The 24,245-nt window shown below is 35.1% G+C and overlaps 3 protein-coding genes across 4 annotated transcripts; 2 read left to right on the top strand and 1 right to left on the bottom strand.

Annotated features, from left to right (window-relative positions):
- Positions 1-3,144: 3,144 nt before the first annotated feature.
- Positions 3,145-4,687, bottom strand: LOC110886602 (CAAX prenyl protease 2). The gene is made up of 5 exons (XM_035975958.1): positions 4,637-4,687; positions 4,355-4,559; positions 4,158-4,269; positions 3,881-3,952; positions 3,145-3,347 (listed from the first exon to the last, which is right to left on the bottom strand). Exons 2-5 carry the CDS (start codon positions 4,520-4,522, stop codon positions 3,166-3,168), a joined length of 534 nt encoding a protein of 177 aa, XP_035831851.1. The 5' UTR covers positions 4,523-4,559; positions 4,637-4,687; the 3' UTR covers positions 3,145-3,165.
- Positions 4,688-8,353: 3,666 nt separating this feature from the next.
- LOC110886601 (CAAX prenyl protease 2) lies at positions 8,354-19,360 on the top strand. Of its 2 annotated transcripts, none has more exons than XM_022134414.2 (9): positions 8,354-8,662; positions 14,952-15,011; positions 15,156-15,368; positions 15,451-15,562; positions 18,238-18,309; positions 18,527-18,589; positions 18,698-18,775; positions 18,872-19,040; positions 19,128-19,360. In XM_022134414.2, exons 1-8 carry the CDS (start codon positions 8,447-8,449, stop codon positions 19,003-19,005), a joined length of 948 nt encoding a protein of 315 aa, XP_021990106.1. In that variant the 5' UTR covers positions 8,354-8,446; the 3' UTR covers positions 19,006-19,040; positions 19,128-19,360. The 2 variants fall into 2 exon arrangements, with proteins under 2 accessions (XP_021990106.1, XP_021990107.1); XM_022134415.2 differs by having other exon boundaries at positions 8,355-8,662; positions 15,092-15,368.
- Positions 19,361-19,799: 439 nt separating this feature from the next.
- On the top strand, positions 19,800-22,859 carry LOC110886603 (putative disease resistance protein RGA3). Its single transcript, XM_022134417.2, has one exon. The coding sequence runs from the start codon at positions 20,734-20,736 to the stop codon at positions 22,837-22,839; it is 2,106 nt and encodes a 701-aa protein (XP_021990109.1). The 5' UTR covers positions 19,800-20,733; the 3' UTR covers positions 22,840-22,859.
- Positions 22,860-24,245: the final 1,386 nt, after the last annotated feature.

Raw genomic sequence — 24,245 nt, 5'->3', positions numbered from 1 at the left:
AAACGTAAAACGCAAAAATTTTAACGTAAAACGTAAAAAGTTTAATGTAAAACTTAAAATGTAAAAAGTCTAAAAAGGTTAACGTAAAACGTAAAACGTAAAAAGTGTAAAAATGGCGCGTAAAACCGGGAATAAAAAAACGCACGTAAAAACCCGGTCCCAAAAAACGGCGTGAAAAAACGGGGCGTAAAAAACGGCGCGTAAAAACGGGACATAAAAACGGGACGCTAAAACGGCGCGTTAAAACAGGACGTAAAAAATGGGGTACAAAAACGGCTTTGTAAAAAACGTGACGTAAAAAACGGCGCGGCAAAAAAACGGCACTGAAAAACTACGATCGCAAAAACGACGTGAAAAAATGGAGCGTAAAACGGGTCGTAAAAAAACGCGCGTAAAAAACGGGTGGTAAAAAAACGCGCGTAAAATTTTTTTATAAAAAAAATCTGATTTCAAAATTTTTGTTTAATAAAGAAATCTGATTTTGAACAAAATAATTAATGTAATAGGACAAAATTGTAATAAAAACAATAAACTTAATAAGACAAAAAAAAAACAAAACTAATTAAATACCCTTTTAGATTAAAATATTAAAGACATAATAAGACAAAAAGAATTTAATATTACTTTTAACTACTTTTAATCTCATCCATCCATTTTTAAGATCTAATGGTCAGAAAGTAGTTCCCGCGGTTCTTACAACTGGAGGTGGTTTTCATTTTAGCGATCCCCTATATATATATATATATATATATATATATATATATATAGGGGAGGGTTATCTTGAGAATGCTAAATATTGCGAGAACCGTGAGAACGAATGAAAAAACAATCAAAACCAATTTTTTTTAGAGTAAATTTCAAAGTTCGTCCTTTATGTATGTCAAATATATCAAAGTATGTCCTTTATCTTTAATATCTTCAAGAAACATACCTAATGTTTGAAAAACCAATCAGGTTATGTCCTTTAGTCATAACACAATTAGTTTTCATGGTTAAAGTTGACTAAGTCAACCCCATATAAGGGTATTTTAGTCATTTTATCCTAAATATTATAATAAATAATGATAAACCCAATAAATAAAATAATTTAATAACAAAAACAGAAATAAATTATATATATCCCCTCTCTCTCTCACACACACTTTGCACACACTCTGTCTCTCTCTCTAAAACACACTCTCTCTCTTCTCTCTCTCTCTCTTTAACACCATCATCTGCCACCATGAAGCCGACAGCAGGTTCACCGGCGACCATGGCACCACCACCCTCACTCCAGACCACACCACCCCCACACCATAACCTGGATCTCCGAAACCAAAACCGCCACACCAAAGCCACAAATCTCCGATTGAAGATCTGAAAAATGAATCGGGCTTTTGGAAGATGGTGGCAAAGGAATCGGGCTTTTGGAAGCCACAGATCTCCGATTCTCACCAGAAAACCAGGCAAGCTGGAGAACACAACCTCCGCCGTGACTCCACTGCCGCCGCCGGACTCCGTCGCTGCCGCCGCCGTGAGCGGCGGCTCTCTCCCTCTCTCTCTCTCTCTTCTCGATTGTTCTCTCTCTCTCTCTCCTCTGCTCACCATCTTCCGATCCATCCGTCGCTCACCACCACCCGACAGTGGTGGTGGTGGTCAGTCTTGCCAACAGAAGAGGGGGGGGGGGCTGGTAGGTGGGTGTTGTCGGGAAAAAAGCTGTAATTGTGACATCTTTGAAAGATGGAGAAGAAGATGGTGAGGTTTTAGGTTTTAGGGTTTGTATAAGATATGTGAAATCGCAGATCTGTTGGGAAAGAGGATAGGCGTCACCGGATACGAACTCGACAAATCAACTAGTAAATTCAAAGTGTTCTTCAACGACACCTGCAGCTGTAATTGTGACATCTTTGGCTGAATATTGTTGAGTTTTATGTTAGTGATTGTGAGCTATGGTTTTCGGCTGGAATTGCTTCTGATAGTTTTCCGATTCGGAATTTTGAAATGTGTCCGCAGTGTGGGTGTGGGATGGATTGCGATGGTGTTGTTGGTAGTGATCGGGGTGAGGGAGTAGATGGATTGATGCTGATGATGGTTGACGGTTTATGGTGTAGATGGTTGTAGAAGAGGGATGTAAAGAAATATAGGTAGAGAGTGGGTTCTAGGAGAGAGAGAGAGAGAGAGAGAGAGAGAGAGAGAGAGATCTGTCTGCGTTCAGAGAGAGAGAGAGAGATATCTGAATTTTTTATAATTTTTTTTTAGTATTTAGGGTAAAATGACCAATATACCCTCATGTGCTTCTCACATGATCTGAATTAACTGGAAAAACAAACTAGGTTTAGGGTAAAGGACATAACCTGATTGGTTTTGCAAACATTAGGTATGTTTCTTGAAGATATTAAAGACAAAGGACATACTTTGATATTTTAGACATACATAAAGGACGAACTTTGAAATTTACTCTTTTTTTTATACAAACCTCATTGTAATTAAGATACAACATTAGAACAAGAATTTATAATATCAAATAATTCATTTCTCATTTCAAAATCATTCTTTTTAGATTTTTTACACATGTGTAAATATAGCAGATTTACACATGTGTAAATGGCAAACTTACACATGTGTAAATTTTCTTTATTTATGAATTCACGTAAATTTAAACGTGTAAATTGAATTTCTAACATTGTATTCGAATAATAATGATAAGTGTAGAAAAAAATTTCGAATTTGAATTGTTTTTGACCAAGTTCTCATGGTTTTTCATTTGTTCTCACGGTTCTCACAATATATATATATAAATTTGTAAAATTATAATTAAAAAGTCCAATCCGATTAATCCCTAGGCGGTAAGTCACCGCCCGACTAGCGCCTTCTACAACATTGTTATTCTATTGGGTTTCAAAAATTCTACAACAGGGATCTTTTATTGGGCCTTATATTCAGCGTTCGGGACTCTGGGGCTGTGTTTTGTGCCGTCAACAGGGATTAGGCGGGATTCAGCAATAATCAAATTTTTTTGGGCCTCTTATGTATACACATAATACTAAACCTAAACATATCTATCGGGCCCTTAAAACTTTGGGCCTTGGGCCGGCCCAACAGCTGGGTCTGATTTGTACAATGCTGGAGAATTGGGCGGAAACAAGAGATATACAAAGCTTATAGCTCCTGCTACAAATCCCACACTCACCAACCTTGATATTTCCACTCAAAAAGGTTGTCAAAAATATAAAATATTAAGCCATAAAAAACCAATAAATGATTGTGTTCATGAGTATGTGTTTTGTTACATGTCCTTGGTGAAAAGAAGGCAGGAAGACCCATGATTTTGCAAAACATATGTGACACAAGTGGTGCTGCAATATGTCCTGTGATTAACAAGAAAATTACACATGAACTGAAACCGAAATAACCGATCCATTTGATTATTTGATTGTTTAAATTTGATTTTTTCAATAACCGAAAAATTCTGTTTGGTTTCAGTTTTATATAGTAAACCAAACGGTCCTGTTTTAATATTATGTAGGTTTATGTAAATTTTACATGAGACATAATTAACATGTTTTATCTGGTGAAAATAAGATAATAAAAAAAGTAATCACCAACCAGTTCGAACAAAGAGAAATGATGCATATGACCCAAATATCACTGTGTACCCAAGCTGAAAACCTGACAAATATTACAAAAATATTTTACGAGTCAGCAATCAACGAATAATGTTTTCAACTTTTCATGGCCAATATAATTAAAACTTCTAATATTGTGCATCTGAAAAGCAAGCTGTGGCAATTTCGACCCATTTACGTTTGAATGGGTCCATCTGTGTAATGTTTCTATCTCAAACGGGTCAAACGAGTAAAACTAAAAAATAGCTAAAAAGGGTCAAATGGGTCAAACATACCTACAACCATGGAGGCTTTCAGCAAGCTGGAATTTTGTTGAATGTAGAACTCCAATAAGTGGTTCAAGTGAGCTGTAAATATAAAGTTTACCAAATAATGAAAATTTATTAATAACTAAACAAATATAGAAAATTCTTCAAAGAAACAGAAATGTTATCTCATAACTGAATAAAAGAACCCGTTAACTCGTTTTAAAAAAAAATTAAAGCTTAATATTATTACAAGATCCTTTACAAGCGTTATGTTTTTAAAATATTGGAAACAAGTTGAACTCACCTAGGCTAAAAAGAACAGGGGAGAGAAGTATTACTGTATACGGTTTAAATCCTCCACATAAAAGTAACGATATCATACAAGCTCTGAAAACTAACTCTTCCGTAAAAGGAGCCTGTGAATTATATATAATACAAGAAAATCACTTGGATGATAAAAAGTAATTACAACTTTAAAAACAACTGAAATAGCAAACTGACCACAATATACATTCTCCAAACTGAAATATCCATGAAATGACATATCCATCTGACGATCCCCATGTTCGGCCCATGAGCTCCAAATTGATAACATTTGAGAATAAACCAGCCCATATACATTAAAGAAGTCAGGCAAAGAGGAAAACCGACAGCTTCCCACTGTTTCATACATAAAATTCCACTTTCAGCAGAAAATTTTAGCAATCTGCAAACCATGAAAAGTACCATAGTTTGATGATACCATACGCACATCTTAATAGAACAAAGAGATTGAATACTCACGGTGTGGTGTAGACGGATACGATACGCACTAAGCAAGTATGACATGTTCCACCTCTTTATCTGCATGCATCATAAAATATTGTGATGTGTCATCTTCTCAAAACAGAAATTCTAGAATCAAGAACATAATTTTTGCAGGATTTTGCATAATTTAAGTTTCAATGAATAAAGGGATAATTGCATATTTCCCCTTAAAGAAACTGCTTAATTGCGTATTTACCCAACTTAAAATTAAAATTGCATATATCCCCTTCCTTAACTATTAAAATTGCATATATCCCCTTTCCATACCTAACATAATTGCAGATTTACCTATTTTGATTTATTTTATTAAAAACAAGTTATATAATGACTTTTTTACCCTTATTTTTACTAAAACTTAAAAAAATAAAAATTTATTCATTTTTACTAGTCTTTGTGGATTTTCACAATTCTTTAAAAAAAATACATATATATATATATAGAGAGAGAGAGAGAAAGTATAATGTACTTCACGCCTTAACGTACATTAACGTACTTCACGAAATATATAACATGCGTAATTATTTTTTTAACCAAAATAACGTGCGTGATTTTGGATCCCATGCATGATTATGTGGTCCCATGCGTGATTATGTGGTCTCATGCGTGATTATATGTTCCATGCGTGATTATACCCCAGATCCAACGGTTACAATTGTCTCCTACGTGAAGTATGATAAGCCGTGAAGTATGTTAACCTTTCTATATATATTCATCTTTATTGTTTTTACTAAAACTTAAACACTGAAATAAACTGCTAAACTAGTAAAAATCTACAAAAACTAGTAAAAATGAATAAATATGTATTTTTTTTTAAGTTTTAGTAAAAATAAGGGTAAAAAAGTCATTATATAACTTGTTTTTATTGAAATAAATCAAAATGGGTAAATTTGCAATTTTATTAGTTAAGGAAGGGGATATATGCAATTTTAATTTTAAGTTGGGTAAATACGCAATTAAGCAGTTTTTTAAGGGGAAATATGCAATTGTCCCATGAATAAACATACTAAATCAGTTATCTACCGGTTAAAGAAAGTAAAGTATTAAAAACTACAACACTCTCGATACAGAAACAAATCAACTAACTGGTCATGAATACAAAAGCTTGCTGATTAAACGGATCCGCCATTGTAACTTGAATCTGTTACAGAAGATAACAAAATTTTATTTAGGAGATTATTATATAATTGTCTTTTATGACGATTTGTCAACCATGGTTCAGAGACCATATTTGGTTAACTTATTAATTCATTACATATTAGGATCTGAATATATCCTATTTCAGCTATATAGATAATATTGGCGGCATAAAGCCTAATCATGATAGTGTTTTATAATATTAGCCGAGATTTCAGAGAATCAAAGGCATAGAGATTTGAACCGTAGTTCTTTTATCTCCTTCTGACAGAGAGTCATAGACTACCACTGCCTTTTGTCTTTATAAGACAATTATTATGGCCCATAGGCACTACACCTCTAATGGAGGTTTTAGTATGGTTGGCCCGTAGGCACTACATCTCAAACGGATGTGTTTAATAAGGTTGGCCCGTAGGCACTGCATCACTAACGGATGTTTTAATAATATTGGCCCGTAGGCACTACATCACTAATGGATGTTGTTCATCCATAGCTCTGATGACAAATAGGTTCCCCATGCTAAATACAAATGAGAAGACGATACGGTTGCAGTAATGAATGCCGACACAAAGCCGTCAGACTTCTCCCATATGCCTCATGCTTCAGATCCAATGGCTGGAACCGATAAGCTTGGATTAAGAAACTTCAATATTCTCAAATTCTTGAGAACAGTTAGAACTTGGTGTTTCCAGTTAAGAAAATTGCTGTCATCAAGTTTAATTGCAACAGATCTGCATATGAGAAATCAGTTCGAAAAAGAAGAAATAAGAGGGAAGATTAACGGAGGTGGTTAACCGGACAACAGCAGTTTCCGATCAACGGGAAAAGGTAATCTGGCTGGAAAACAGAGCTATTTTAAGTATTTACTTATACGCAACTTCAATCATATCTTATCTCAAAACATCATTTTATAATTATTGAATCTTCATATTTCCTATATTCAACCTGTGTGTGTAATACACCGGTTTCTAACCTAGTTATATAATCAAGATACAAACTTTTTGAACAATCTTACACTATTTATCAATTCACAGTAGATAAATCATTCTATCTTGAAAACAGAAAACCCCAAATCACAAACAACAAAACCCTAGCTACGAATTCCAACTACCAGCATCATCCACCCAACAATCAAAATGTAAAGACAGAGAATAAACAGTGAACTGAATAAGCAAACTTACAGGGAGAACAAAGGCGCAGACAAGAAGTGAAAGGACGGTAGAGAAACCAGCTCAAACCAGCTCAATTTACACACACAAAAACACACACTAACATATATTCAAAATTGCCCGTACATGGCATGGGAGGGTATTTATACCCAAGAAGATTACTGTTATTTAACTCCTGGTACCGTTTTCTTTGTTCATGTTCGTTTATTAAGAAAAAATGGCATGTTCGTGTTCGTTTAAAACCTAAACAAACAGTTCACGAACGTAAACAGACATAAATGAACCAACTCAAACGAACATAATTTAACAAATAATAAACAACATAAATAAACATAATTGAAGAAACATAAATGAACATAATTTACTAACATAAACGAAGAGAACATAAACTTTCATATAAATTAGTTATAAATTACGATAAATTCCAACAGAAAACCTATTTTTATTACTAGAAACCCCAATTATCAATTAATTATATTTATAGAAGTTGATAAAAGGCCCTTTTACGTTTAATATAATATCCACCTAGGTATATAAAAAATAAAATAATAAGAGAAAAAATGTTACGTGATGACCGATAACCTGGTAATTACACAATATTATAACATTATGTTACATCAAAGTTTAGTTATTTTAATAAGAAAAATATTAGACTCTCAAATTTGATTACATTGCTATGATATTTTCCCCTTAATTAAACACGAAGTTCCAATTACAACAAAAACAATTAATTATGCTTACTAGTTTCCAATATTCCATATACCCTAAAATAAAACAGGTTTACAATTAGTGGTATAACCAATATTTTAAATATCGGTATGAATCTGTTAGTTATACTGGATATCAGACACAGACCTGGTATAAAAAAAGGCTGGTAAAACCCAAATACGGTATGTATTATATACCAGCGGTTAATCTGGTTAAAACCGTCGAACCGGTTTGCACTATCTTAAGATTTTGATTTTTTAATTTTAATAAAATACGATATTAAGGTAATATTGACCTTCCAGCAATTAACATAGTGCATTCCATTTCCATATTCCATCAATGTTAAACCATTTACCCACCTCATCCAATATAATTAACATAGTGTATTCCATTTCAATATTCCATTACTATTAAAACCTTTTACCCACCTCATTCAATATAATATTCTTTATAAATTATAAAAATTCTCTTAGAATACTTAATACTTTACAAGAAAATAATTGTTCTTTTAGATAAAATCATAAGCAGTTACACAAATCCTAATTGAAACTAGATTAATTTTTTTATTTTTATTTTATGAAATTATATAATAGTGTTACTAGCAACCCGGTTGAACCCGATTGAACCATTTTAGGGCCCAATCTGATATGATTTAAAAACGGGTTTCCTTCCATTCCACTCGAGAAAGAAACGACGCCGGTTTAGTCTTTTGGAAGTCAACAGTCAACACCATTTCAAAACCCCCAATCTGGAGGAGAACCACATCGACCCACCAATGGAGTCATACTCCGGCGCCGGTGGTGTTCCGGCACCGCTAGCAATCGTAGCATGTATCGGCATGACTATCTTGTACGTCGCAATCCTCTACTCCCCCACATTAATCCTCCGTCTCCCGCCCCCTTCATCTTTCAAAACCTTCATGATCCGACGGTTCATTTGCGCCGGTATCTCCACCGTCGTTTCACTTGTTGTCTGCGCCTTTATTCTTCCTGTAAGTTTTCTTATTCAATTCACTGTTTGTTTGGTTATTCTCTGTGTTTACATTTTGATTGTTGGATGGTTGCTGGTAGCTGGAATTAGTTACTAGGGTTTTGTTATTTGTGATTTGGGGTTTTGGGTATTTTCTATTTATGACCAGTTAGTTAAATTTGTTCATGTAATAATGTCATATTCAGAGTGTTGTAGGGGAAGCTAAGTAGTTAATGCGGTAAAATACCGGATATCGGTCAAGAACCGATATTTGAGATATTGGTTATCGCGGTGGGATATCTGTAATTTTAATATCATGCTAAATTTATATATATAGCAACTTAACACTAACAATGCAGTATACTCTCCTACCATTAACAAATTAACCTTTTACAACTTGTAAAACACTAACAATTATAGCAAGTAGAAACTGACTAAGACTTAAAACACTAACAACTAAAAATTAAGACTTAAAACACTAATAGCAACAATAAGAAGAAAAGACGAATGGTAGAACTAAGAAGAAAGGTACTGATATCAGGAAAATCGGTGATATATCGGTCAAATATTGGTCAAATAGCGGTCAATATCGTCGATATTATCGGTACCGATATTTTGCACCGACATATCGGCAGGGGACTGATAACCTATATATCACTAATATATTGGTGATATATCGGGATATTAACTACATAGTAGGAAGGTGATCTTTAAAAAGTTTATATCTTCATTCTATAACTAAGCTGGAAAGCACGTGTAAGGGTTGAATAAAGGAAGTGTTAAATAGTTAGTAATGAAGATTCGGGAATTGTGAAAAATGTTTTGAGATAAGTTTTTTTTTTGACAAGAAAACTTCAGTAGAACCAACCCCCGGCCCAAACGGGCAAGAGGCTAAACAAAATACGTATAAGTTAATTCTTCAATTAAGCAAAATCAATAACTTGGGTTTTTTTATGTATACTTCATAGTTGTTAATGGCGAATAGCGACAACTTGCTACATAGCGAATAGAGATAAATAGCGATACACTAGATAAAAAAATTTAAAGTCTTATTATATGTATATTATATCAAAATACCTTGGTATATACACTATTTGACATGAATATTTAACAAAAACCTAAAATCCAGCTACTTTATAGCAATATTTAATCGATATTTATACGAAAAAAAAAAACTGAAATCCCGCTGTTATGGCTAGATACCCTGCAGCGACCTTCGACCTATACGCTATTCGGTAAAGCAACCGCTATTGACAACTATGATATAATTTGGTATTTTAGGTAACCTACATTCATGACCAGTTAGTTGATTTGTTTCTGTAATATTGAGGATTGTTCTAGCGATGTAGTCCATAATAGTTCACTTATATTAAATGGTAGATAAGTGATCCTCAAAATAGAATGATTTGTTTAAAAGTTAATCCTGATTTTGAAAGTTTTAGGAAGTTAGCATAATGGTGGAATTCTGATTGATCATTCATCTAACGTGTCTGACCTGTTTATTTTAGCTGAACTCTTAGTACTTTATTTGTTTGACCCGTTACCATAAAAACTAAGCAGTCAATAGCGGTGCTATAGCGGTTAGCGGACCTCAGGGTGTGTAGCGGTCCAAATAGCGGTGGCCTATAGCGGTTCCGCTATTAGCGGCGCTAAATACCGCTATAGCGGTACTATAGTGGTGCTATAGCGGTGGCCTATAGCGGTTATAGCAGTAACGGTGTTTAATTGTGTTAATTCTTAAATTAAATTCTTCAAAGTTACTATTAGTATTTGATTTGCGACAGGTTTTTGATAATGGAATATTGGAATGATATTACTATGAATTTTGATATCACTTTTAATATTTTTCAAAGATATATTTATATATCATTATCATCATCATCATCATACTCAGTAAATCCCACCAACGGCAAAGCAAAGGTAGGGTCTGAGGAGGGTAAGATGTAGACAGCCTTACCTCTACCCCGTAGGAATAGAGAGGCTGCTTCTAGTGAGACCCCCGGCTCGATAGTAGCTTTGCATCAAGCCTTGGACATAAGGCAAATAACACTCAATTGGGACAAAGACCAATTAGTGCATGTACCCTTAAATTACATATCACCGCTATATATATATATATATATAGGGGAGGGTTTAAATGAGAACGCTAAATATTTGTGAGAACCGTGAGAACAAATGAAAAAACCATGAGAACTTGGTCAAAAACAGTTCAAATTCAAAAAAAATTTCTACACTAATCATTATTATTCGTATACAATGTTAGAAATTCAATTTACACGTTTAAATTTACGTGAATTCATAAATAAAGAAAATTTACACATGTGTAAGTTTGCCATTTACACATGTGTAAATCTGCTATATTTACACATGTGTAAAAAATCTAAAAAGAATGATTTTGAAATGAGAAATGAATTATTTGATGTTATAAATTCTTGTTTTGATGTTGTATCTTAATTACAATGAGGTTTGTATAAAAAAAAAATTGGTTTTGATTGGTTTTTTTATTCGTTCTCACGGTTCTCGCAATATTTAGCGTTCTCAAGATAACCCTCCCCTATATATATATATATATATAGGGTAGGGATCCTAAGAGAAGTCCACCCTATATGAGAAACTTGAGAAGCATTCTGGACCACACATTTTTCTAAGCCTTTCGTAACATACACATATGTATAGTTTAAAATTGACTATATACATATGTGTATAACTCAATATACATATATGTATATAGTCAATTTTAAACTATACATATGTGTATATTTCGAAAGGCTTAGAAAAATGTGTGGTCCAGAATGCTTCTCAAGTTTCTCAACCAGCCTATCACTTCTCACATGATCCTTATCCTATATATATATATATATATATAGGGTGGAGTTCCTCTACAAATTGTGTTTTTCCTACAAAGTGTAGGAAGTGATCTCATTGTGACATGTGGCATATAGTGTTTTTTTACTAAAGGGCATAAAGGTAATTGATTAATTATCTTATTTATAGAAGATTTATATCATAAACAAAAATAACAAAAATGAGATTTTTAAGGAAACAAAATATCTCATATCAATTTAAAATCCACATTTACTTTAAATTACGAAGATTGATTCATGAACAATTTCTTCACGTTGTGTTTTATTGTTGGATCGTTTATGAATAATTTTCTTCACGTTGTGTTTTATTAGTCATAGTTTATTAACAATATATTATAATAGATAAAACAATGTTTTATGAAGGACATCTTTTTGTAATACATGATGTTGTGTTTTACCGGTTATTGGTTTTATCATGATGTGTTATACCAGTTTATGATTCACGAATGACATGTTTTTTTTCTTGAAATTGTGTTTTATAAGTATTGGGTTCTTCACTATGTTTTATAGTGTATATAACACACCAGATATAAAACACATCATAATTGGTTATCTTTGAACACATTCATAGTACATCTAGTATCAAACATATTTGTATCCATTTCAAACTAGCAATTTAGTTCCATTATATTAAAACACATACTTAATTTGCCCTTACAACTATAAAACACACTACTTTGAACACAACATCCTGAAGAAAAAAATAATAATAATAACAACCACACCAATCAATGTCTTCGTTTTCAGCACAACCCAGTGTCTTCGTCTTCAATACAACCCACTGAATACTTCAATCGCATGATTTAACCAAAAGCAAGCTACAACACATCAAACCTTAGATCCATAAGATGATAAAAAAAATCACTTTTGTAATAAAATACAACTCATAAGACATGCCATACATCCGAAATCAACTATATTCGCTAAAAAACAACAATTACGTAAACCCTATAGTTGAAATACGGCAAAAAAACATACCTAACTCTTCGATTTTCCGTTTTGATCCTCCTGTTTGGCACCCAGTCGTGTTTTTGTGGTTGCATTGTTTCTACTTTCTTGTTCCTACATAAAAAAACCCCTAAAACAAAACTCCATAATTTGCATCTGATTTGGTTAGATCTGATGTATCAGATGAGAGAGTGTAGAGAAAGGGAAATTCACGAGTAATAAGGGGAGGTTACATGATTGAATGTAATTTCTATATTTAAAACTAATTAAATGACACATTTACCCTCAATCAATTAAGTCAACCTATTTTAAACTCACATATATTGCCAAAATGCTATCAAGATGATCTCAACCATTAAACAAACCCATCCAATGGCCAAGATCACTTCCTACACTTTGTAGGAAAAATAGGCTTTGTAGCCAACTCCTTCCCTATATAGGGTGAGGTTTCTTCACGATGTGTTATACCCGTTATGATTGACAAATGACATGTCTTTTGTGGTTTCTTGACGTTGTGTTTTATAATTTTTGGGTTTCTTCACGATGTGTTATATTGTCTAACACACCATACAAGTTAAATGACGTTGTGTTATATTGTATGCTTCATGATATGTTTTCTTGGGTTTCTTCACGATATGTTTTCTTGTATTATTCACGATGTGTTTTCTTGACGTTGTGTTTCTTCGCGAAGGAGAAAAGGAAGAAAGAGAGAGAGAGAGACTTGCGAGAAATGTGGGGTGGTTTATGGTATGACAGTCATTTCCATATTTAAAACAAGCTAAATGACACCTTTAGCCCTAATTAATTAAATTATCCTATTTTTAAGACACAAATATTACCAAAATGCCACCAAGATGATCTCAACCATCAAACACACTCATCCAATGGTCAAGATCACTTCCTACACTTTGTAGGAAAAACACACTTTGTAGAGAAACCTCACCCATATATATATATATATATATATATATAGAAAAAGTATATCGTACATTACGGCTTAACGTACTTCACGTACAACAACGTGATTTGCTCTATAACATGCGTGATTAATGTTTTCAATATGAGTGATTATTGTGTTTCAACATGCGTGATTTTGGATTTTTGAGCTATAACGTGCGTGATTTTAAAATGAACGTGCGTAATTACCTGTTGTACGTGATGTACGTTAAGTCGTAATGTACGTTAACCTTCCTCTCTCTCTCTCTCTATATATATATATATATATATATACATAAATTATGCATGGTATAAAAATTACCGCTATACCACCGCTATAACCTATATATCATATAGCGGACTTTGACCGCTATTTGATTTTGGACCGTTTGAGTGAATTTCAAGGATTGTCCTTTATCTTTATACCCATTTTCAGGCGCTATCCTTTATGTTCAAAGTGGACGAGTTTTGTCCTTTATGTTTTCATATCTTACACGTTTTGTCCTTTAGGCCTAACCCAGTTAGTTTTTTAGTTAAATTTGGTCATGTGCTTTGTACATGAGGGCATTTTTGTCAATTCAAAGGTAAGTTCAGCGGTAGATTTATAGCTTAAAGCTTCTGCAACCTTTGAATTGACAAAAATGCCCTCATGTGCAAAGCACATGACCAAATTTAACTGAAAAAACTAACTGGGTTAGGCCTAAAGGACAAAACGTGTAAGATATGAAAACATAAAGGACAAAACTCGTCAACTTTGAACATAAAGGACATCCGTTGAAAATGGGTATAAAGATAAAGCACAATCCTTGAAATTCACTCGGACCGCTTTAACTACATAGCATAAAAATACCTAAATTGATCTCTTAGTACTTTATTTGTTTGACCCGTTACCATCTAACACTTGTTTTAGTTAAGTTTTATCTTGAACTTGTTTGACCATGCTTAAAAACAGGCTTCCAATGTATTGTTTACACATCTTTGTTGATAACAAGTTAACAACCGTTTCCTTGGATTATAAAACCCCTAAAAAAGCCGTTTCTTACTAATAAAGAGGCCATGCACCTTCAAAAATGAAATAAAAACATAAGAAAAACATAGAATTCCAATGATTTGAAAATAATCTCACCTCGAGTTACTTCATCCACGTGCACTATTAGTGTCTACGAACCTTATGTTATAATAAGTAAGTGACCTTTTGAACCACTTTACTTAACTTTTTGTTTCAAATAAACCATCATTGTCTCACGAATGGGAAAAAAATTGGTTTCAATATATAGGTTATTAATGTAAAACACTTGAACAATATTAAATAGGATTTTCATTTGTAGCGTTACTCGACTCAACCCACCAGACCCATTAACCTGTCAGAAAGTAACTCATTGTCAAGAAGTCATTACAAGACGTTTGACCTGAACTCTAGAGTTGAAATACCTTACCAAGCAGTGTGTGTGAGTCTAGAACTGTGGTTCATGCCAAGCAAAATCCTGCAATAAAATATGTTCTTAATTCTATATTTTCCTTTTTGAGAAGCTGACATGTCACCATATTTCTTGATCCATTCAGATAAAGAGGTGGAACATGTCCTACTTGCTTAGTGCTTATGGTATCCGTCTACACCACACGGTGAGTATTCAATTTGTTTGTATAGATAACGCGCGCGGTTGATGGTTTTCATCAACTTATTCATTTGTCATAATTTGCAGATTAAAAAGGGTTAGTGAGTTGCTAAAATTTTCTGCTGAAAATGGAATTTTATGTATGAAACAGTGGGAAGCCGTGGTTTTTCCTCTTTGCCTGACTTCGTTAACGTATATCGGCTCGTTTATCCTCAAAATTTTATCAATTTGGAGCTCGTGGGCCGAACATGGGGACCGACAGATAGATATATCATTTCATGGCTTAAAGAGTGGTCTTCAAAACCTCATTAACTGGATGGTTTCAGCTGTTTACGATATTTCAGTTTGGAGAATGTATATTGTGGTCAGTTTGCTATTTCAGTTATTTTTAAAGTTGTAATTATTTTTATCATCCAAGTGATTTTCTCGTATTATATAATTCACAGGCTCCTCTGACGGAAGAGTTAGTTTTCAGAGCTTGTATGATATCTTTACTTCTATGTGGAGGATTTAAAGCATATACAGTAATACTTCTCTCTCCTGTTCTTTTTAGCCTAGGTAAGTCCTACATTTTTCTAGCATTTTAAAAAACAGAATTCATGTGAAGGATCATAGTTGTCAATAGCGATCGTAGCGATCGCTATAGCGCGCTATGTAGCGTATAGGTATAGTGTCGCTATTAGGGTTGTAGCGATGGATAGCGACACCTTATTTTTATTTTATTCTTTTAAATATAAATAGCAATTAAATATAGCTATGAAATAGCTGGATTTTAGGTTTTTGTTAAATATATGTGTAAAATAGCACATATACCAGAGTATTTTATCGCTATTCGCTATGTAGCATATAGGTACCTTATCGCTACTTGTCGCTATTCGCCATTAACAACTTTGATAACACACATCCAAACACCCCATAAATGTGGCTTAAATATAAGTGCAATAGGCTTTGACTTTCTGTTAGGCGGTGCAATAGACGAACCACGTAAAATTTGGTGTTCTCTATGTTTCTGTTTGTTCTGCATCGTGTTTGTGTTTGCGTGTGACTGTATTTCAGTGGAAACATCTCAGAGCTGCAACAGACAGCCCGATGCTGCTGTGTTTTGTTTCATCTGTGATACCCAATCCTAGCACCGAGTTCTGTCAACAACCGCCAACCTTGGTTTTAAAATGCGCGATGCGCTCCGATGCGTTTTGATCCCAAAAGGCGATGGGCAATGCGTGATGCCCGCGCATCACGTATGTGAGGCGTTTGTTATTTAAAAAGAATTTTTATAGATAATATTTTAACTTGTTAACTTTAAACAATAAAAGTTTAAGAGATTAAAATAAATAAATACAACAAAATAGCTCTAGTACCATGAAAGAAGTTCAATATAAGCAAAGTAAGCCTTGAACTCTTAAGTGTACAACTAGTCTATGCAAAAGGTACAAGTAATCTATGTAGGAGCTCATTTAACAACTTCATCAGCTCATTGTACAAGCTTGTTAAGCACATTCTACAAGCTCATTGTACAATTTTACTCAATAGTGGTCGATTTCAGAAAAAAGCGCGCACCAGGGCGCATCATGCGAGCGCATCAGGAGCGCATTACGCGATTTAGAGTGCATCAGCCTCGGCCTCGTATCATGTAATCGCAGCGCATCATTCGCATCACGCATTATGCGTGCGTTTTAAAACCAAGCCGCCAACAACCGTCAGCCGCTGCCACATCAGCAGCCATCGCTGCAGCCGGCAGCCCTTTTCTCCGTAACTGAAACTGTTTGCTTAATTAAGATTCCGTTCATCAAAGATTTCACAAATGTGGAGTCTGGACTCTGGAGAATGTTATTCCCACTCCCTTGATAGCATTCCCTGTAGACTGATTACACAACCTAACTTAATAGATCAAGCTTAACGTTGTTTGAAGTTTTGCTTGTAATAGTTATTTGCTTGATGCTTAGAAATATGTGTTTTTTAGTTTGGTAACAAACTAACAATGTAACATGGGATAGTTTCAACTGTCAATATTAAATCTTACAAGATAGTTTGTATTTTATAAACTACCACTATTTAGGATATGAAAATCGGGAAGTTAGTTTCTTAGTACTCTATTCTGGACACAGCTTTGGATGTGGATACTTGGCTACCGTAGTTGTCAATAGCGAGCGTAACGATCGCTATAGCGCGCTACGCTACGTATAGGTCTAGGCTCGCTATTAGGGTTGTAGTGATAGATAGCAATAATAGCGATTTTTTTTGTTTTTTTAATATAAATAGAAATTAAATATAGCTATTAAATAGCTGGATTTTAGGTTTTTGTTTAGTATACATGTAAAATAGCATATATATACCAGGGTATTTTGATATAATATACATATAAATTTAAAAAAAATTCTAGTGTATCGCTATCTATAAAATAGCCGCCCGCTATTTATCGATATTCGCTATGTAGCATATAGGTACCTTATCGCTATTTGTCGCTATTCGCCATTAACAACTATGTGAAGGATCTAGTAATTAGTATTTATAGTGTTTAATAAAGTTATTTTTTAGGAATATTAGATTTTAATAATCCCAACTATTCGCCGTTGGGTGTCAACAGTCACAACTTTAAAAATAACTATTGGCAGTCCTAACTTTTAACATATTGGCCTCTAACGGACCCTGACTAACAGAACCCTAACGCCATTAGCCTCCGGTCGTCGGAAAAACGTTTTTTGGCCGGAAAACTCTTTTTTGGCCGGAAAACTCAACATTTTCATCCCGAACCTCTTTGTAAGCTTATTATGAACCTTTGAGAACCTTTTTCTAGTAAAAGCCCTAATTATTAAAGTCGCCGGAAAACTCAACTTTTTGGCCAGAAAACTCAACTCAACTTTTTGGCTGGAAAACTCAACATTTTCGTCCCAAACCTCTTTGTAACCTTAGATCAGACCTTTAGAAACCTTTTTCTGGATAAAAACGGTTTTCCGGCGACCGTAGACTAATGGCATTAGGGTTCTGTTAGTCAGGGTTCATTGGTGGCCAATATGTCAATAGTTGGGACTGCCAGTGGTTATTTTTGAAGTTGTGACTGTTGGCGGCCAACGACGAATAGTTGGGATTATTAAAATCCAATATTCCTATTTTTTAAACATTTTTTCTTCTTCTTTCAGTTATGAGATAACATTTCTGTTTCTTTGATAAAATATTTTCTATATTTGTTTAGTTATAAGTAAATTTTCATTATTTGGTAAACTTTATATTTACAGCTCACTTGAACCATTTATTGGAGTACTACATGCAACAAAATACCAGCTTGCTGAAAGCTTCCATGGTTGTAGGTATGTTCGACCCGTTTGACCCCTTTTAGCTATTTTATAGTTTTACTAGTTTGACCCGTTAGAGATAAAAACATTACACAAATTGACCCATTCAAACGTAAGTGGGTCGAAATTGCCACTTCTTGCTTTTTAGGGTTTTAATAATATTGGCCATGCAAAGTTGAAAACATCATGCGTCGATTGTTGACTCGTAAAATATTTTTGTAATATTTCTCAGGTTTCCAGCTTGGGTACACAGTGATATTTGGGTCATATGCATCATTTCTCTTTGTTCGAACTGGTTGGTGATAATCGGTTATTAAAAAAAAATCAAAATTGAACAATCGGTTAATCAAATGGGTCGGTTATTTCGGTTTCAGCTCACGTGTAGTTTTCTTGTTAATTACAGGACATATAGCAGCGCCGCTCGTGTCACATATGTTCTGCAACACCATGGGGCTTCCTGCCTTCTTTTCACGAAGAACATGTAACAAAACACATACTCATATACACAGTTATTTTATTGGTTTATTTATGGCTAAATATTTTATAAAATTGACAACTTTTTGAGTGGAAATTTCAGGGTTGGTGAGCGTGGGATTTGTAGCAGGGGCTATAAGCTTTGTATATCTTTTGTTTCCACTTACTTCTCCAGCTTTGTACAATGATAGAACCGACAATTGCGAATGCTGGCACACTTACTGCTATTGGACTTAAGAGACTATGAATTTACTCATCCCGGATCACCAAATGTAAACCTTATAAACGTCAAAACCAATTTTTGATACTTTTTATATGTTGTTTTCGTCAGCTGGTTTTAACATGGTCAATGATCTCAGGTGGCTACAGAGGATATATCCTTCAACTGGATTCAAGATAGTTTTCAGTCATTAGAGTTTTTTGTCCAGAAAGGATCTTCTTGCTTGCCATGCAGATCAGTTATTTGTTTATCTGCGTGTATCGACATTTTAGTCTGAATTCAACGATTTCAAAATGAACAACTTATATTGTACAAAGTACAAGTCATCTTAGGCTACATCAGTACAATGTGTGGCGTTTAAACCGGCTGTCATTCCCAACCCAAAACAAGTCAACTAGTTTGGCTGGTTTGAGATCCGAAAGGTGTAGTTCACAGTTCGGTTTTGACGGTTTGGCGGTTTAACGATCCGGTCCGAGCAGCCATGAAACCGAATCGGCCATGGTGGTTTAACGATTTGGTCCGGATTTGGAATTTGGAACGGGGCATGCAACCACTGGCAGTTTAACCTTTATTATTTGTATTTTATTAGTTTTTGAAATACGTAGTTACGTTAAGTATATAAACGCCCCGCTGGCGGTATGCGCATATAATGTATGTATGTGTGGGCGCTCGGGGGGCAAAAGTTAAAGTGCACTAATTTTAACGTTATTTTACTAATTTTGTGAAAATAACATTAAAAGAGGGGGATGGTTAATCATGCATCATGTGGTGGCGTTGATAGCCGAAAGACAAGGGAGTACATGCACTAATCGGCCTTTGTCTTGATTGCTGAGTGTTATGTGCCTTGTGTCCAAGGCTTGATGCAAAACTACTATCGAGCCGGGGGTCTCCCTAGAAGCAACCTCTCTATTCCTAACGGGTAGAGGTAAGGATGTCTACATCTTACCCTCCTCAGACCCTACCTTAGCTTTGCTATTGGTAGGATTTACCGAGTATGATGATGATGATAACGATGATGGAGTTACGTATATGTAGAACCGTTAAACTGCCAATTCAGCTGGGCTGGGAATTTTTGGTTTGGTGTTCCCTGAAATCACAGTTAGCAGTTTGACCCAAACCCGAACCATGAACACCACATAATTAGATTTTGTGAAATAGAAGATGACCAAGGTTGGGTCAAACCCGAACTGAAAATTGAATGCAGATTTCAAAGTTCAGCTCTAGTTTGATTCAGTTATTTGGTTACAAATGAAATACTGATAACCATAAGTTTTGTTTCTTCCAAACTGTTAATTGAACACACAACATACCATAAATTTCATTTATTTTTATTTATCTACATTACTATAAAATACGTTCTGTAAAGAGCAATCATAGCTATTAAGATACGTATGGTTTTTTCTAAGGGTGTGGTAGGTATGCAAAGTGGACCAAGATCTGATTTGTGATATAATATTCTTTCTGTCACCTATAATTGCAGCATAAAACAAAGGAAAATAATAACAAATAGTTAACGGTATTATGCAAATGGATTTAACAATTGTAGAATTGGCTAGTGGGAAAAAGATTCTCTCCTTTTATAATATAATTGTGGGTTGGCATGTCTTTATAGAAAAGCTATCAATTATATGGACTGCAGTTGTTAATTGCCTTCACTTTTTCTTCACTTTCTTGCTTTGGTTTTCAAGCTTTTACACTTCTTGGATCACCATCGATCTTTCTCTTAATATTCTGAAGTATTAATCATGGGAGATGCAGCTGTTTCGGCTCTTGTCAAGGATGTGATAGGGAGACTGACTTCTGAACTCATCAAAGAGTTTGCTCTAATTCGGGGGTTCAAGGGCGATATTTTGCGCCTGAAGAAAGATTTTGAGGAGATCCAGGCTGTTCTTGAAGATGCAGAAGAGAAACAAGTCAAGGAAAAGGCTGTAGAGTTATGGCTTCGACGTCTCAGATCTGCATCGTTCAAGGTAGAAAATGTGCTGGATGATATCTCAACTGAAACTTTGCTACGAAGTCTACACAAAGAGATAGACATCGAAAGAGGCATCAAATACAAGGTAAGAGCCTCATTCTCGAAATTTAAGTTTCGTGTTAGGGCTGCTCACAAAGTTAAAGCCATAAGAACAATACTGGATGACATAGCATCCAGGAGATTTGAGTTAAACTTGACCTCTAGTGACACAAGTCATGTAGATGTGGGAGTTGAAGGTGAGATGCCGAATAGGGAAACGAGCTCGCTTATACTTGATTCTTCAAAGATTTTAGGAAGAGATGAAGAGGTGGAGATGGTTACAAGAACGATATGCAACAAAGATATAGGAAAATATGTCAATGGTGAGATTCGGGTGTATGGTATATGGGGTATGGGAGGTCTAGGAAAGACTACTCTAGCTCAGTTAGTCTATAACCATGAGAGGGTTGATCAATATTTCGACTTAAAATGTTGGGCGTATGTCTCTGAAAACTTCCAAGTTAAAGAGATAATAAAAGGAATCATCACATCCATAGATAAATGTGAGTGTACACTTACACATCTAGATGTGTTGCAAGAGTCCCTTCAAAGCAAATTAATGGAAAAGAAATTTTTAATTGTACTAGATGATGTTTGGGCTGAAGAGAACGAAAAGGAAAAGTGGGAAAGATTAAGTGGAACATTAAGTTGTGGGGTAGAAGGAAGTATTGTTGTGATGACAACACGGTCAGAGAAAACTTGTCGAATGATGGCTAAGGTTGGCGAGTTACAACATGAACTGGGATGTTTATCAGAAGAGAAGTCATGGTTATTATTCAAGAAGCATGCATTTGCACAAGGAAGAGAGGGGGATGACGAACGTAAGCTAGAGCCTATTGGAAGGGAAATAGTTGTGAAATGTAAGGGGCTGCCTTTGGCGGTGAAGACTTTGGGCAGCTTAATGTGGTCAAAAAGTAGTAGCAATGACTGGCAACGTGTGAAAGACAGTAACATATGGAACTTACAAGAAAATAATGTCTTGCCTGCTTTAAAGTTAAGTTATGATAACTTGGTTCCACATTTAAAGAGATGTTTTTCTTATTTTTGTTTGTTTCCTAAAGGCTATAAAATAAGAAAATATGAACTGATCTTGTTGTGGGTAGCAAACGGTTTCATTCCGACCAAAGAAGAAACAGACAACTTGTATGTGATAGGGGAAGAAATTTTTAATTGTTTGATTTGGAAATCCCTCTTCCAGGTTGAGAACAGATATGTGGATGGTATTGATAGATGTAAAATGCATGATCTAGTGCATGACATGGCACGGCATGTAATGAAACATGATTGTTTAGTTATAGAGCCTGCTTGTAACGAGGTTAAAATCCCAGATGAGGTGCTTCATTTGAGCTCGTCATGTCCGGATGAAAAGTTAATTTTATCATCTGAGGATTTAGGAAAGTTAACATCATTAAGGTCAATATTCATGTTCGGGGAGGGGGATGAAGGCTGCATTACTCAACTTTTCAACCACGTGTATGTAAGGGTATTACACCTGGCTCTTACTAAGTTAAGGACGTTACCTGAGTCAATTTGTAAACTCAAACATCTGAGATACTTGAATTTATCAAAGTCAAGTATAGAAGCTTTACCTGAGTCGATTATGTATCTCCAAAAGTTGCAAGTGTTGATTTTATGTTATTGTAGCGAATTGCGTAAGTTGCCTGAATCGATCTGCAAGCTCAGATATCTGAAATACTTGACCTTACTAGGCTCAGGAATAGAAGTTTTACCTGACGGCCTAAAAGACATGATTAGCCTTCAACGTTTGGACATCAATCATTGTTATTCACTCCGACATTTGCCGTGTGGAATTGAGAAACTAACTAGTCTTCTGTAGGTCCCTTTTCTCGGAGGATCGAGAACAAACCTAAACCTTGTTATACAAACTCACTAGCGAGTGCGGAATCCAAGCTAGCGAGCAAACCGAGTTAGTAGCAAGTAGAGAAACAAACACACAAATTCACCGATTAACACAACTTGTATTAATGCAATGAGGGTTCGGTTACAAGCTCAATGTTTACAGAAATGTTCTATAAACTCTCAAAGTGTGTGAGTGTTTCGGACAGGATGCTCTCTGCTGTGTGTCTCTCTGATGTGCAAATGACAGAACTTGTTTCACACATACACTGCATGGGTATATATATACCCAGCCCATGATGCCAGATCGAAGGATCCGATAGATGGTCCGAAGGATCATCTATCGAGGATAAGTTGTTCGAATCATCAGCATTGACCTCGAAGGATCATCCTTCGAGGTCTAACAGTCGAACTATATCTTTCGTGCACCTCGAAGGATCAACAGAATCCTTCGAGAAGCTATCCTTCGATCAGAACATCTTTCAATATACAAACTGTTGTCCAAGTCAAACCGGAGGATGGTTGACTTGGTCAACTTACAACACAAATCAGAACATCGTTACATACAGACCGAATACAGACAAAGTACAGACACAAGTACACCAACAAACTCCCCCTTGGCTGTAGCTTTGTCTTTATCTTCTATGGTTGTAGACCCGTCTTGAACTTCGACGGTCTTTGGTCTTCGAGTTATCAAAACTCTGATGTCCTTTCAAGTCTTCAATGTCGGAGGATCTTCAAAGTCTTCACGTCTTGAAAGCAGAGAGTGTATCAACAAACTACCCGTATCATGTAGGATGTGTGTTGACAAACTCCCCCTTAACATAAGCTCCCCCTTGAGTTATGCTCGTGAAAAGACTTTATCTTTATGAAGTGAGATCCTTGTGCTGTTGATGATGGCCAACGGCAACTCGATCATTTTCATCACTTGAGCGCCTTCTCGTCGTGTCTTCATTCCAGAGCTTGTCATCGACTATGTTCTCCCAGCCTTTAGAATCTGCACATGCAAGAAATCTAAACGCATAATGAGAACAACTGCTTGGAATATAGTTAACATACACACATGACACACGAATGACCATGTCATAATCAAACACCGTCCGACAGTTTGAAAGTTTAAATTTGTCAATTTTAGTTTTTAACTTTCAAACATGCAAATTTTTGACCGTTTATGAAGATTTAGTCAATTCGGTTTTCAGTCAGGTTTCAGGTAACGAAGACTTGAGCTCCAACATCGTACGATCGAAAATAAAGCAGAAATAAAATCTTTTTGGCTTTTATAAAGTTTATATTAAAACACTCCTAAAATCTTTTTGGTATTTTTGAAAGTAAAAGACAACAATTTAAAATCCTTTGAGTGTTATCAAACGACATCACCGCTAATGT

The sequence above is a fragment of the Helianthus annuus genome, chromosome 1 (assembly GCF_002127325.2).
Source record: "Helianthus annuus cultivar XRQ/B chromosome 1, HanXRQr2.0-SUNRISE, whole genome shotgun sequence".
NCBI classification, from domain to species: domain Eukaryota; kingdom Viridiplantae; phylum Streptophyta; class Magnoliopsida; order Asterales; family Asteraceae; genus Helianthus; species Helianthus annuus.
The sequence above is the reverse complement of the archived record's forward strand: the minus strand, read 5'-3'. Positions and strand labels throughout refer to the sequence as shown.

Coding starts and splice junctions, on each gene's coding strand:
- LOC110886602 (XM_035975958.1), bottom strand. CDS start 4,522: ATGAAACAGTGGGAAGCTGTCGGTTTTCCTCTTTGCCTGACTTCTTTA. Junction 4,270..4,354: donor TTTGGAGAATGTATATTGTG/GTCAGTTTGCTA, acceptor TATAATTCACAG/GCTCCTTTTACGGAAGAGTT. Junction 3,953..4,157: donor CCCTGTTCTTTTTAGCCTAG/GTGAGTTCAACT, acceptor TTATATTTACAG/CTCACTTGAACCACTTATTG.
- LOC110886601 (XM_022134414.2), top strand. CDS start 8,447: ATGGAGTCATACTCCGGCGCCGGTGGTGTTCCGGCACCGCTAGCAATC. Junction 15,563..18,237: donor TCCTGTTCTTTTTAGCCTAG/GTAAGTCCTACA, acceptor TTATATTTACAG/CTCACTTGAACCATTTATTG. Junction 18,776..18,871: donor CTTCTTTTCACGAAGAACAT/GTAACAAAACAC, acceptor TGGAAATTTCAG/GGTTGGTGAGCGTGGGATTT.
- LOC110886603 (XM_022134417.2), top strand. CDS start 20,734: ATGGGAGATGCAGCTGTTTCGGCTCTTGTCAAGGATGTGATAGGGAGA.